At 40.0% G+C, this 16,311-nt stretch overlaps 1 protein-coding gene across 2 annotated transcripts in view; it reads right to left on the bottom strand.

The window, feature by feature from the left end:
• Positions 1-2,530: 2,530 nt before the first annotated feature.
• Positions 2,531-16,311, bottom strand: part of RHOBTB1 (Rho related BTB domain containing 1) — a 96,277-nt gene continuing 82,496 nt past the window's right edge. For both annotated transcript variants that reach the window (XM_063961806.1, XM_063961805.1), the window contains exons 5-10: positions 14,476-15,437; positions 13,170-13,288; positions 12,233-12,383; positions 10,160-10,248; positions 7,610-7,715; positions 2,531-6,431 (exon numbers count right to left, since the gene is read on the bottom strand). In XM_063961806.1, coding sequence (XP_063817876.1) covers positions 6,259-6,431; positions 7,610-7,715; positions 10,160-10,248; positions 12,233-12,383; positions 13,170-13,288; positions 14,476-15,437 — 1,600 coding nt within the window. In that variant the 3' untranslated portion in view covers positions 2,531-6,258. The remainder of the gene's footprint in view (positions 6,432-7,609; positions 7,716-10,159; positions 10,249-12,232; positions 12,384-13,169; positions 13,289-14,475; positions 15,438-16,311) is intronic.

Genomic DNA, 16,311 nt, shown 5'->3' on the forward strand with positions numbered 1-16,311 from the left:
GTCACGTAGACAGAGCTGATACTTTCCACATGAAAAAGGGGCGGCACTTAGTAGCGCTACGAGCGTCCCTGGCAACCACCAACACCGCACACCAGACAACCACAAGAGGCGTGTCTGGTACACGGGGGACGGCACCACGGAAAGCTCCACATCCATCACCAATATGTCATCGCCCACTCCCCGCGACGCTCTTTAAACATGACGTCCTTACATCACATGAACAGGACAGTGCTATGGTCACACCAAAGACGTTCTTGGTAACCATTACTACTATGTTGTTAAACGACCCAATAAGGCACAATTGTAAACACGGGGGCGGTACAATAGCAAACTGATCGAATACTCTATCACATAATCAGCCGTTTAACAATGAGAAGTATAACCAAGGAGATCCTGATATTTTCAGCCCTAGCTGTCTCAAGTCATCATAATATAAGTATAATAATACTATTTATATATCGAAATCCCCAATAATAAAAAAATCAATATATATAAATAAAAATAGGGACAAACCAACAATAAACATCATTCACATTGTCCCTACTTATTTCAATACTCTTAGCAGCACTAAATAAAAGATTGACATAAAAATTTCCCTAATTACCAATATAATTACTATATGATTTCCAAAAAATTGATAATAATAATAAATACTTCCCAATATTTATGGATATATTCATTAACCAAGGGAAAAGGACAAGACACATATATACTCAGGACTGTCTGACACTAAAAAATGAGATGGATGGAATTCAGGGATCTAAGTAAGGATCTACATTACCGAATTTAATTCCATTGCTTCATTTAAACCATGGGTCTTCAACCTGTGGCCCTCCAGCTGCTGTTAAACTACATGTCCCAGCATGCCCTGCCACAGTTTTGCTATTAAGGTATGCTAAAACTGAGGCAGGGCATGCTGGGATGTGTAGTTCCACAGCAGCTGGAGGGCCGCAGGTTGAAGACCCATGATTTAAACCATGTGGGTGGAATGAATTCATTCTGAAGATCCAATAGACCTCCTGTTTGCACAGTTTACGGAATCGATCTCCCCCCCTGATAGTCTTATTAATTTTTTCCAACCCTATGACTCGCAGTGAGCTGGGGTCCCCTCGATGATGTTCCACAAAATGCCTTGATACGCTATGATTCATCTTTTTATTGAGAATATTCCGTCTATGTTCCATGAATCTAGTTCTCAAACTCCGGGTCGTCCGGCCTATGTATTTCAATCTACAATCACACTCGAGCATATAGATTACCCAATCTGTACCACAGTTAATTAAACTTTTTATCGAATATACATCCTCATTTCCCTCTATCTTTATAGTTTTAGTCCGATTAACGGCATGCATGCAAGTAGTACAACGGGTTTTTCCACATTTGAAGAAACCAGTCGTCTTAATGGGGAACCAGACATTTTCACCCTCCCCCTCTTCTTTCCTTTTCTTATCTTGTTCCTTTTTTAAAAAACTCGGGGCCAGGATGGTCTTTAAAGATCTATTCTTCTTATAAATCACTTTAGGATATAGGGGCAATTCTTTTTTCAAGATGGGATCCTGCCTTAAGATATTATAATTACGACTGAATGATTTCTTGATCTCTCCTGACTTATTATTATATTTTGTGATAAAGGCTAACTCATAGGGGAACTGGTTTCCATCTTTTTCTTTCTTTACAACATCAGAAAATAACTGTTCCCTATCTGTGTTCAAAACCTCCTCAAAAGCCCTATCCAGAAGTTTCTTTGGGTACCCTCGGGAATCAAAGGACTCGATCATAGTCTGGGCCTGTTGGACAAAGACATCTTTTTTTAGAACAATTGCGCTTGACTCGCAACAATTGTCTTTTCGGGATGTTTTCCTTCCAAGGAGCATAATGTGCACTTGAAAAATGAAGGTAGGCATTACTGCCTACTTCCTTAATATAATTGGATGTTTGTATTTTCCCATCAACAATTTCCAAAGTCAGATCCAAATAGTCTATCTTCTGCTTATTAAACGTGTGTGTAAACACCAAATTAAAAAAGTGTTAGTGTTAAGTGACGTGACAAACTCAGAAGCAGTGACAGAATCCCCATCCCAAATGAAAAATAAATCATCTATGTAACGGCCAAAGAAGACCAGGCGTGCGCCGAGATCGCCACCCCAAATGAGCCGGTCTTCGACCTGTCCCATAAAGAGGTTGGCGTAACTCGGCGCAAACCTGCTCCCCATGGCCGTTCCCATCACCTGCAAATAATACGTGTCCAAAAAAAGAAAATAATTATGCCGTAAAATAAATGAAATAGAATCTAACAAAAAATTCCTGTGTGCCTCTGTGAGGTCCCCATCTCTGATTAATCTGTCTCGTATTGCCTCAATACCCAAGGTATGTGGGATATTCGTGTAAAGATGATGTGTTATTTATATTGTCTAGATTTTCTTATTACATGCTGTATTTTAGTTTGATGTGCATATACATACATTCTTATATTTATTTTAATACATTCGACATGGACATAAAAAGCACACAACAACAACTCTATATTTAAACATGTTTATTGACATTTTCATTTTTTTGCAAAATAAAAAACATAAAATAACCACAAAACATAAAGGCCATAGGCTGTATAAACCAAATGAACCAGCCACTTGGTTATATAAATTGACATTTAAGATTACAACTGGATATTATTGCATATACCCCAGGTGCGTTTGTATCGTAACATTTGGCAAGTTTACAAACTGAGCTTTGGTTGTGTAAAACCGACGACTGTTACTTTATTCCTATGGGTCACAGCATTGTGATACAAATTTAAGTTGTCAAGCACACGCATTAACAACTATTGCAATACCTAACATAGCTTAACTGAATTGTCCCCCCTCCCCTCCCCCCAATAGTTAACCAATGCAAACTACCATATCTGTCCATTATGCAGTGTGGCCATTGTGTTATTTTTGCTGGTATATGTTTTAATAGGGTTATCCCATTTTAATAGCACCTGTATCAGCAATGCTAAATGTAAAAGTGGCCGTGTCAATGATGAACCCAGTTATGAACCACAATTTCATTAAAAGGTATATGGCTTTCATAACTCTGGGGTTCAGCAAAAAAAAAAAAAAAAAAAAAAAAAAAAAAAAATCTTATTAAGCCTAGTCCCCAAATACTTTTCCTCTCTTGTTCTTCACCTGCATCTGTGTCTAGAGATTAGACTTTAGCATACTGGAGTACTTAGTCCTTTAACCCCACCAAACAGACCAAATCTCCTCACATAAGTACTTGTGCACTTTAAAAGGTCTATAAATAACACCTAAAAAAATGTAAGAATTTTAATCTGTACCTTTTATCTGCCTAATGAAAGCTAAATTATCAAAGAAACTGCCTGTTGTAGTTTAATGTGCAGTTTGCACCTAAATGCAATGCTAGCTGCTAATCTGCAAGCAAACATAGCCACTGGTTTCAGTTTTTTATCCCTTTTACTGCCTTATACAAGTATTACGAATTTAAAAGGCAGATTAACGGTTCTAGTTTAGAAAAATATTTTTTAAACCGGATTAAAAAAAAACAAAATGAAAAAACTGAATTGTGTTTTTAGTCATAAAAGAGCACGAGCAGCCTTAGAACAATCATTTCATTTAAAAAGGCCACCAAGCCTAGAACAAAATACTTTGTATGGATAAGTACGTATAACATTTACTAACATATGTAAACGTTCAGGAAGATATTTAATATTACCAGTACGTTTACGGAGGTACAGGACTTTCCTATGCTAAACTTCCTGTATGTGATCACTTGCTTGTACTTATGTTAGGTAAGTACAATATGAGAGAGTTCTAACAGTGGTATTATATGAGAGCAATTACATAGACACATTACCATATGTGCTCCCTTAGTCCTGCTTAAGCTTAATATTCTCATGTTATACTACTCGACAACTGTGTCCTCTTTTATTTAAGTTTTGTTTGAGATACATCAGACTATACATAAGGATTCCGTAAACAAGATATGTCTTTCCTGTTTTATATTAACTATGTAGTTATGTCACATTCATTTTTATTTCCTACTTTATAATAATTATGTCACATTAAACCCAATAGGAAACTGTATAATTTTATAGCCTGTATTCGATAAATGTTAGCTGGAATTTGATTGGTTGCTAGGGAGAACCTTTCCACTTGTCCGCTTTAGAATGTTTGATAAACCTCCCCCTATATATCTGCTAAAATACGTAGTGATAGATTGGCCCAGAAACAGCTTATATCCTACTTTTAACGATATGTAAATTGTTTTCTTTTTTTTTGTAATTAACACTGAAAACTCACAAAAAACACATGTGAAGAACAAGAAGATAAAGAAATACTGATACAAGAATACTCAATACATAACAAAGAGAAGGTACATATGCTCATCCTAGACAGCATATTAATGAAATGCAATATCCACTGAGCTACAGCACACAAGGGAGCCTGCAATTTTACCTGGAACGCAGGTTTAAATTGAACCTAAAAATAATAATGGGTTACATGAAACAAAGATCCCAGCGCTACGGCCTGTCTGGGTTTTTCTGGATATGCACACTGTGGAGACAGTAATGTTGTAAGCTGGACTAATATTCTGTCTATGTATTATCTAGGAATTAGTGTTATCACTGAGATGTTCCTAGTGAATTGACAGGTTTTATTCTCATGCATATTGCTTCAGCTCACAAAACGGCTGCCTTCACTGCAGGGCTGAGGTGATGAGTCTACTATAGTATATCTGGACAAGGCCATAATATTCTACGTAAGATAGAAGTCCCTACATTCATCTGCCAGGACTGACCAGAAAAACAATACAACAAAAACAAAAAAACAGGATACAGTGGACAGGAATATACACAACCAAAGAGTAGTTCAACTGCAAAAAAAACAGCACTCTTTCCAATGTTCACAGTATATCTTATGCAGTCCTTTTGTAATCTGTACAGGTTCACATTAAACAATCACTTCACCACATTAAAGGTGGAAGACCACTGTGTAATGAATGAATGATACAACATAAATACATATTTTAGATCATAAAGGTAGTAAAAAAAAAAAAAAAAAAAAAATTCTTGCAAGTAGGGTCTTTTGTTTACCCTGAATATCCCTGTAAATAAAGCCCTTCTATAGTGTAGATTCTAATCTAGCATAGGCATTTCACATACAAGAAAGTAAGACTGAAAGAAAATTAGTTCCCAGTAAAGTTGGGAGTCAGATCACTGCTGGGTTGTAATGTCTTGTAAGTTAATTTTTTTTCTTTTGGCGGGCTAAAGACTATTAAATGAATATAATAATTTTTTAGTTAGGAATATTTTTTTTTGCTAGATATAACAGATTTCTGATCAGATAATTTTTTATTTTTAGTAAACAAGCAAGCAGAAAAACCGGGAAACGTAGCTTCCTTATACAGGCCAAACTGCACTTTCCCAAATCCTTGAGATCTATACACTGGGAACAGTTTTAAAAAACAAGGTATACCTAAAAAAATAAATCTTACAGCAGATTAATTTCCATAATGATAACACCGCAATGGGCCACTGGCTCTCAAGGACTGAACTGGCAAACTCTCATTAAGAGTGGCACAAGCAGGGTCTGGCTTCTGCATTGCTTTATCTGCCGATTATAAAGAACGTGCACAATAGTAATAAAAAAAAAACAAAAAAAAAAAAACAGAAAAAACTTGAATCTGAATATTTTCCGATTTCCAGGAGCTTAGTAACTGAAGAACACACAGTTTTAAGCATGATTGTCAAGCTTTCCAAACACTGAGGTTAGCTTGACACACTATTCTGGATGCTACACAACTTTGATTCTAACGTTCAAAAACACAGTACGAGCAGAAGAGATAGACTGCGCTCTACAACATAATATTACGTGCGAGCACCTGTCCATGTATTGGCTTATTCTCACCCGAGAGTTTTTGCTCTAGATAGATCCCTGTATTTATATTTAGTGCCATGAATATCTAATATACGTTATGTTGTCAAAGGTTGTTATAAAAACCATTTTGTTAATGCATTACACCTTATCTGTGACACATGAGGGTCTACATGGACCTCCAGCTGAAGGTAACAAGCTTGTATTATTTTATTATTTTTGACCTGCTTGAGAAATTGTGCTTTGATCTTATAAAAAAACAATAAATGCACACATGTGGATTCAAATCAGTGCTTCAAAAGGTAACTTACTGTACAGCTTGTTTTAACATTAAGACAATATTAATTTACAAGTGTTTTCAAGTGTGCAGTTAAGTCATTGCTTAAGCAAAGGCCGCTGACGAGGAACTCCAGAAGCACCACTTGCGTTTTGATCGATGTTTATTGAGAACATGGTCCTCTTTCTCCCGCTCTTTCTTCACCCGCTGGTAATGGTCCTCTTCTTTTAGGTACCAAACTGGTGGCCAACGGTGTCTTTCAAAGTATTCCTGGTTTTCTGGTGGAAGGGAATAAAAAGTTATGCTCTACCTAAGGATAAAAGCGCAAGTTTTCTGGAGCTGTTAAAATATATGACTGATGTTTTATCATGCAACAGGAGCAGCAATGTGCACAAGGGAGGCGTGGTCATGGCTCACGGGGGGGGGGAAGGGGGGGGGGGTCTCCATGAGTAAGGGGGCCTGACCTTGATGCACCTCCCCATCTATCAATATGCCGGCTGATGGCAGGCGGGCAAACTGAGAGCCGAGAGGCTGTGCTGCTCGGCCAGCTGGCACTCTGTGTGGCCGGACTGGCCACCAGCCCTTCTGACATTTGCCAGAAGTGCTAAGTGACTAGTCCGGCCTTGAATAAGAGCAACCATCTATTCACAGGACCCTAGTTTAAAAAAAAAAAAGTAGTGTCTTAAAAATGATAGTTTTAGCCACACAATTGTATGCGCATCTTCGATCGCTCATGGAGTGCGAAAATATGCCGATGTTCCAGGCGCCATCTTGTGCACTGAGATGCCCACCTTGGACGTCACACATACACTGCTCACGTACTTAAATAGAAACAGTCGCATATTGGTGCAGGACTGTCCCTCTGTGCCTTCTCAGACTGAGCGTCTCAGCTAAGATGCCTCGTCCTCTCCTGCTGCAAACGAGCTTGCAGTGGCTGACTTAGCAACGCCCAGAATATGATCCCAACATGCCTGTGTTTTCCTAGCCACCCCCGTTAACGCTCTCTAACGCTGACTACTTGTCACTCTCCTTGCACATATATCCTCTGTGTGTGTGCGCTTTCATCAGATCATCGCCACGCATGTGCAATGCGGTAGCAACACTTTACTGCGTCAAACACTGACAATGCGTACACTGCTGGACCAGGCACATTCTGACTGAGCTCTGCGAGAACGACACATAATGTTATGCCTCTTTAATCGTAAGAATAGAGACAGTCAAAATGTATATGACTATGTAGTGCCCATACCTCAGCATGGAGCATGCACGGTACAAAAAATGCTAGCTACGCTCCGCTAACAAGTGAACATTCAACGCGGCCACTAATAGGTTTTCTTTTTAACTACACAGACATCCCAGCCGGTGTAATTGGATGGATATGTACAGACATATGAAATTTAGCATTTTTGCTCCTTTAGGCGACTAGTCCACTTTACAAAACCACCAAGACACCTACCAGCAGACTTTGCTTTAATATCTTTTCGGAATTTGGAACAGACGCTGTTGTAATTTGTACTGATGTGATGCAGGCACCAGGCAGCCAGCTGATGGGCATTGTGAAACTGTAACACAAATCGTTATTGCTGTTAAAACAAAGTGAATCTACACTTCATTCCATCACAGTTTGCTTTGGATCAACAGCATACTAACATTGCTGTCATTAACATGACCACAAACAGATTACTGCAGTGATTTTTTTGCAAGCAGTTTACAAAACAAAATCTAACATCTGATTGGTTGATATAGATAACATATTTACAGTATGTACACTGCAACATGTCTTCAAACAAGCCCTAATGTAGTGCCGCTGCGATCAGACTTCTGCTATCTAGGACTTTGGAGTCCTGAAAACGAGATAAGGTGATTACCAGATACAATAGATACAGATATCGAGGGGTTAATCCTATCCGTGAGTTTATCTGGTCGGAAAAATGCAAAACAAAAAAACACACTGTACACACTCAAGGGGCCTAATTCAGACCTAATTGTAGCAGCAAATTTGTTAGCAGATGGGCAAAACCATGTGCACTGCAGGTGGGGCAGATAAATAACATGTGCAGAGAGAGTTAGATTTGGGTGGGTTATATTGTTTCTGTGCAGGGTAAATACTGGCTGCTTTATTTTTACACTGCAATTTAGATTTTAGTTTGAACACGATAATTGCATAGGTGTGTACCCAACTTAACGGAATACATATGTAATCCTGGCAGACAGGATGCCGACTGTCAGTATCCCGACAGCGGCATCCCATCTGCCGGAATCCCGCTGGCGAGGCAGCGAGTGCCCTAGCCATGCCTCGGGTCTGGTGGCAAGCTTCGCTCGTCACAGGTTAGATTCCCACTTGGGTGGTGGCATGGACCCACCACCTAAGTGGGAATATGTAGTTGCGGTCAGGATTTCGACCGCAGGCATTTTACCGGCTGTTGGGATGCCGGCGTCGGTATCCAGAACTCCGGGATCCCGACAGCCGGTATAGTAACTGCATCCCAGCTTAACACATGCTGTATATTGATAGTAAAGCTCATTGCATCATAAAATAGCCAGAGAGTATCCCATTGGCGAGATAATTTTAATTAGAGATGTGCGCGGATGTTCTAACCCCTCTCTGTTCCTTTTTATGCAATATCTAACGGCTATAGGGGGTCATTCCGAGTTGATCGCTAGCAGCCGTTGTTCGCTGCGTAGTGATCATTGGAAAAAATGGCTAACCTGCGCATTCGTATGCACCACAATGCGCACGCGTGTCATACGGGTACGAAGCACTGGTTCTAGCGACGATTCCAATCGTACAGCCAAACGCAAGGAGATTGATTGGAACTGGGCGTTTCTGGGTGTCAACTGACCGTTTTCTGGGAGTGTTTGGAAAAACGCAGGCGTGGCCGGGTGTTTGCTGGGCAGGTATCTGATGTCATTACCGTGTCACTTGTCGCAGCAATCATCACACAGGCTAAGTAACTACAGGGCTGGACTTGTTTTGCACAAAATGTGTTTGCAGGCGCTCGGCTGCACAGGCGTTTGCACTCCTGCAAAGCGAAAATATATACTCTCCCGTGGGCAGCGACTATGCGTTTGCACGGATGCTAAAAACAGCTAGCGAGCGATCAACTCGGAATGACCCCCACTGTTCTCTCAGTATTAGTTGAGAACACAGGTTTTTATTGTGCACACTACAGCAGACTAGATGGGCCAATTAGTTCTTATCTGCCATCAAGTTCTGTGTTTAGAACTGGCAGCACCCTCCTCATTTTCAAGGTGTATTTATATTTTTAAAAACGGACTACATACTGTTAACCACCAATTACTATTTCTGTGGCACCTGATTGCAGTTAACGGAAGATAATTGGGATTTATATAGTTGCAGAGTTACAGCCTCTATAATAGGCCCTACACACTGGCCGATATTCCTCAAAGATATGAACGATCTCGTTCATTATTGAACGCGATAACGTTCATATCTTTGAGTGTGGAGTCACCAGCGATGAACGATGCGCAGCCCTGCGCTCGTTCATTGCTGGTGCCCCGCCGGCTGTACATGCAGGCCAATATGGACGATCTCGTCCATATTTGCCTGCACTTCAATGGAGCCAGGTGACGTGGGGAGTGAAGAAACTTCACTCCCCCCGTCACTGTCCCCCCGCCGCCGGGTCGCCCGTCGGCCGTATCCGCCATCGGGCAGCTCGGCGGCGGATCTTTATATGTTTGGGCCCATAAGTTCCACAGGCTTGTCCAATAATGCAACAACAACTACAGAGCTACCAGTATCTGTGTACTATGAAATACGAATGAATAATATGCCAAAACACATGACAAGAGTATGTAGGAATGTTTGCAAAATGTATTCCATTGTGAAGATCTAGATCTTCATCATGTGATCAGAATTCCAGGAATGTCTGATCTCTGCTGAAAAATAAAGATTATTACATCTGCTTCCTTCCTCATAGCAGGCTACTCCTGTTGCTTGGACAGTACTATACTCTGCGGCTAATGGTATATGACTAACACAAACCTGAGCAAGTTCTAGGTATGTCAGCACTTCTTGATCAATATCCACCCCATTCACTGCGGCTTTGGTCAGCTCTTGCACAGCATGCTGTTCTGCAGGACAAAGCAAATCTTAGACTCTGTGACAACCATTATAAATAATACAAGTATTTCTCGCCATTAAAATATACATGTGAAGCAGATTCTATTAATAATCTGCTTTCACACATCCCATGAAATCCAACAGAATGCAGAACCTTCCTGCCTAGGTTTTGTAACAGTTCTGAAAATATTGCATATTTCTATACCATGAATCAGTGGACCCAGGGAGGGTAATCTGGTTCCAGGATATGCTGGGGTTTATTCAGAAGAAGGTAATTAAATATTCTTGACATTGTTGCAATGTGCGGTTCAGGCTTTACACGTTTTCCCTGGCATGTTGCGCTGATTTTGTTCATATAGGAAGGGGGAGTGATTGCCTGATTCATCTACACAGCAAAAGGGTTGACCTCATATCACAAAGTGCAATGGAGGCCAAGTGCAGAAACAGTCACACTCACGTCACACTGCTGCAGCTAGTTTGTAAGGCTCTGATTCAGGTTTTGATCTTTCAGAAACGCTGCCATCAATCAATCAGCAAAAGGTGGGTGGAGCAAGGGTCTCTGGCCAAGTACACAGAATGCACTGTTATGCCACAGCAGTGCAAAGAAGAGATTTTAATTTCCTGAGCAAGATTATTAAAGTAAGCAAAAAATCTAAAGGGTTTTTTACTGCTTGCATGCAGTTTTGAATCAGCTCTCAAAGGTCAGCAATCAAGTCTCATTCTATACAATTTATGGGATTCATTTTGCAACATCCACTAAAGTGAGCATTTCTAGTCATACTATAAATAAAACCCAATCAACAAAAACATCAACAAATAAAAATACAACCCCCCCAAAATTGTAATATGGAATAAAATATACACACGGTACTAAGGTCTCCTCATTGTCATAAGTAATTTCAAGTACTGTATTAGGCTAAATGGAAAGTATTATAGCAGAGAAATGAACTGCACATAGCACCACTTCATATATATCTGAGCCACCCCAAATACCTAGCCGCAAACCTAAAGTGCAGACGCACATCGGAAGATAGGAAGTTAGGCGTGCACCATCTAGAACAGGCTTTTTCAACCAGTGTGCACTGGCACACTAGTGTGCCGCGACCAGTTGCAAGGTGTGCCGCGGAGCCAGAGCAGCTTCCTGCACCTTCAGAGTGAACTGTTGGCCCGGGCTCTTAGAGGATCAGTCGTGCTCCGGCCGTGACGTATGCCTTGAAAACGCGGCGGTGTGATATCATAGGTCACGGCCGCCGCATCTCACCACCCAGTCAGCCCAGGAACTGGAAGATGTGTGTGCAGGTGGGTACCTACACACACATCTTCCAGTTCCTGCCTGCATACACAGCTTTCCTTGTCCACCCACTTCCACACCTGCTCGACTGCCTGCTGCTCAGTATTCGCAGCACTCCACTATGAACAATCCCCGCCACTGAGGGACAGGGAGGAGGACAGCTGACCGGTAGGGGCTATTATTTGTTTTTGTTTTTTTCTCCTGTGGGGAACAATAGGATTTATGGGGGGAACAATGTGAATAATTCATGTGAGGAGCAATAAGATTTAAGTGGGTAGCAATGTGATTGTTTTTTCTGTGTAGGCCAATGTATGTGTGGATTTTTTTTTACTGTGAGGGACAATGTGTGTTTTTTTGTTTTTGTTTTCTGTGGGGAACTGATGGTGTGCCTTGGGAATTTTAAAATACTGTTCGGTGTGCCGCCAGTAAAAAAAAAAAAAAAAAGGTTGAAAATCACTGATCTAGAGGGAGAGGTGCAAAACCTAAGAGATCATCCAATGCACTTTGTCAGCAAGGTGCAACAAAAAATGCTACCCAATATATACAAAACACACATGTACTTTTATGTAAAAAAAAATATATCCAGCAATAAAAAACAACTGCACAAGTACAAAGACAGAAGCAGCTCAGTACATCATCTTAATGATCATTTTCTATACTGTAAGGAAAAATCAAATGTTAAACTAAAGTCACTCCTCGCTTACCAGTGAGAGCAACCAGATGTGGGAGGCAGATCCTATTTGCCAGTGCAATCAGCTCCACTGGGTCTAACTCTGACGTACACGATAACTGCTTGGTGTATAGATAGTCTAACACAGCTTGCATTGAAGATCTGCTTACATTGGGAAGTATGACCTGTAAAATACAACATGGAAACATATTAGCTGCAAAGCACATGCGAACGTCCCTCCAACCTTCTCTCTCTCTCCGCCAATCATACACATAGGCTACATGCGTCTCATGTATTGCAGTAACTTCAATGCAATGCATTAGGGATGTTTGCTATAAGTCCTGTACATTATTATATATATATATATATATATATATATATATATATATATATATATATATATATTTATTTATATATATATTTATATATTTATTACACATATACTGTGAAGATACATGGCCTACATCGCAAAACTTACCCGGAAAGACTAAAAGATCTTAACATGTATAGTTAGGAGGAGAGAAGGGAAAGGAAGGACATGATAGAAACTTTCAAATATATCAAGGGTCTTAACAAAGTTCAGGAGGGAAACATTCTTCAAAGGAAGAGAAGTATTAGAACTCGAGGACATACACTGAAACTGGAGGGAGGCAGGTTCAGGGGAAATTTAAGGAAATATTACCTCACAGAAAGGGTAGTGGATAAGTGGAATAGCCTCCCATCAGAGGTGGTAGAGGCTAAGACTGTAGAGCAATTTAAACATGCTTGGGACAGGCATATGAATATCCTTACAAAGAATTAAGGTTCAAAAAGGGTTGAGATTACCTGAAGGATAAAAAAAAAAGGGCAGACTAGATGGGCCAAGTGGTTCTTATCTGCCGTCAAATTCTATGTTTCTATACATGCAGTGCCATTAACAACAAGAAAACCTTACACCATTAAAATAAATAAATAAATAAATAAATATATACCTCATTATTTGCACTTTCCACAAATGATCCTCCAAACATAGCAGACATCCATTCACAGCTACAGATAAGAAGCGGCTTATGCGCATGGATGTCTCCATCATCCAATTTAAATGTCACATCTGGAACCAAATATAAAATCATGATCACTAAGCTTGAAGGGATGCAGCTTCCTAGAATTCATGTCATGGACAGGTTGGGATCAGAATATAGGAGGAAAGGCAACTATCAGCCAAGTTACAATGATAGCATTATGTATTCTTGGCGTATGAATGAATAAGAGCCACATACTGGCCAGAAAGAGGCATTGCATGCTATGACATATGGCAGATATGTCATCATGTTTAACTAATATTTAGTGGAGATTCCCCCCGCTGACTGTCAGAAAATCTTAAACTATTGTTCCAAACATCCATGGGAAAGTAATTTTCCATTACTCTGTAAAGACTGTATCCTGCTAGTGAGGAGGCAATGGAAAATATGGCGTGTTAAGGTATGGGAGCTTCTGTCTAGCTACCTGTGTGTCATTAAGGGAGTTTTACTGATTTACTGCCAGAGAAGGGAACTTGCCAAGTGCAGTAAGCCATAGCAGGCAATTACCGTACACTGATGCTTGACTGTTCAAAGATCAGGTAAGTTTTCTAGCTAATATAATAACTAGACTTTTTTGTTTTGCTTAACAAATGTAAAGATTAGTCCTTACAGCAAACACTTTATTGGGTTATTCAAAATGAGCTGATAAAAGGAAGCAAAACATCAATATTCTATCATCTCTTGGTGATTCTGTGTACACATCACACACACACACATAGATAGATAGATAGATAGATATATATATATATCTATCTAGGGATGTTATTCAATGGTGTTCACATTATTATGTGCAGCTACAAGATGAATATTATGATATTATGGGTAAAGCAAGAAGTCAAGGAGGCAACAGCGCTGAAGAAAAAGTAATCAATGCACCAAAGCATTGCAAACATGGCCTACTAGATCCCCACTGCAAATGCACATATTAACATAGTAATGATCTGAGGTAATAAAAATATTGCATGCCACAAGGGTGTGTAAGGGTTAAGGGGGCGTAGCCCCTTATGAATGTGTGAAGAGCGCCCGTAGGTGCCTCGCCCCTTTCTTTTTTGAGACCATGCCCCTTTTTGCCTGGGGGTGAGTTCCACCACCTCTCTAGGACCACTTTAAGCACTGCTGGTTTCTATTGAGCTGCATTTGCCTAAACTCATCCTTGTTGTACATGTACTATGTTAATATTGCACATGGCGCTCTAATGACAAGAGAATTTGCTCACCAGAAAATGTGGATTTGGAAAGACATTCCTTGATTCGATTTGATTTCCTGACATGGAATGCTTTTGTGATCTCCTGGTTCATAAAGGCTTCTTTGTTTGTAATGTTTTCTACCATCATCCGCAAATCAAATACTTCCAGGATTTCTGCAATCTGCGCCACCCGCATCAAACCCTTTTCATTCTCATCTAACTTTCCCGTATACAGAAACTGTAACACCGTTTTAAAAGGCCCATACTGAATAGAGGAATCCATTCGGACCACAGTCATTGAACAAGTCCTGTCAGAAATCGGATTGAACGTCATTTCTTGGTGCATACTATGAAAGCCTTTGCTCCAAGACAATAAAGCAACACTACCTTCCTCATCACAGTCTGTAGTTAGTAAGGTATCATCGCTTCTAGATATCCGAAGGCAGGCATCTGATGATTTCAAGGAAGCCCCATCTGTGTCCTCTTCTGTATCAAGGCTTAATGTCCTCATTAACAAATCCTTTGTAGGCTTCTCCTTCTTGCAATACCAATCCACAGGATTTAGCGGCTCTTCATGTTCCATTAAAAAAAGGTCATAAAATTTTGAGGAGGAGGTAGCAAGGTAAATCTTATGAGCAAAGATCCGTTTTTGATCCTGAAGGACGAACATGACATCTGCACACAAAGGATTGTCCAGCAAATCTCCAGCATCATTCATGTTAGATTTGCTGGACTCAGGTATTTTTATGACTGGCGGCGGTGATTTAGGGGGAAGGAATGGAGCTTGTAATAAAGGTCTCTGAACTTTCTTCAGATGTGACTTCCAAAACTGGAGGTGTCTCCTGGATATCAAAGCTGCCCTGATTGCATTGTCAAAAACATCCTTTATCCCAAACTGGTCAAAAACACTGGTTTCATAATACGGGATGCCAAGTTCCTTGGCAACTTCTCTTCCTCTTTCTGGCGGCAGGATGTCTCCTCTTTTTATTGGCCTGTAATTGGAAAAAATATATCTTTGGAATACTGTTTTCCTATAGGTATATTAGCTTTAAAAATACTCGTATAATAAAGAACAAGGTAATACAATGTTTCCCAAAATAATACATAATTTTCTGACTACTTTCAGCAAACTTTACTGTAACCTCTGTCAAAGAATCTTGAAACATCATGTTGATTTTCCATAGCCTATATAATAAAAGGGTATCGCTGCTCCTCACCTCTATGGGGGGGAATTCAAGTGTTTTGCACATTGGTGGCTGCTAGATGGTGCCCGACGAAGCAATTCAATTGTTGCTATTTTCGGACGCGCACAGCCACCGGAGCCGATATTACTGTTATGTTGTTCTGTCATTTTGACGGGCTGGTAACTAGTTATGGTGTAATAGCTTTTAATGTTTTTTTCCCTGTCAAATGGAACATTTCTAAATCCTCACAATTATATCGGTTTCTTACACCCCAAAATCAGTTCAAATTTTAGGATCAAAATTTCTAGTATTTTGTTTAACATATCTTCATGGAGCAAAACGGTATACGACAAGTATAAACATACTGTAGGAAATTATTTTATTTTATATGTGTGTGTGTGTGTGTGTGTGTGTGTGTGTGTGTGTGTGTGTGTGTGTGTGTGTGTGTGTTTGATTTGTTCTAAAATCAGGAACATATAATATACTTATCATAACAGATAAGTAAAGAGAGTAGCTAACTTACATACACGGTCGAGTAACATTATTATTACCACCTCCTATATTTGACGTCCGCATCACATGTCGTGCGCTGGCTTGGTGGGTATATAAGGTGTGCGTTAGTCCATCTGCACACATAACTCGTTGCTCTCATGGGTAAAAGGGACGATTTATCAGAGTTGCA

Source organism: Pseudophryne corroboree, chromosome 3, assembly GCF_028390025.1.
Source record: "Pseudophryne corroboree isolate aPseCor3 chromosome 3, aPseCor3.hap2, whole genome shotgun sequence".
Classification (NCBI taxonomy): Eukaryota; Metazoa; Chordata; class Amphibia; order Anura; family Myobatrachidae; genus Pseudophryne; species Pseudophryne corroboree.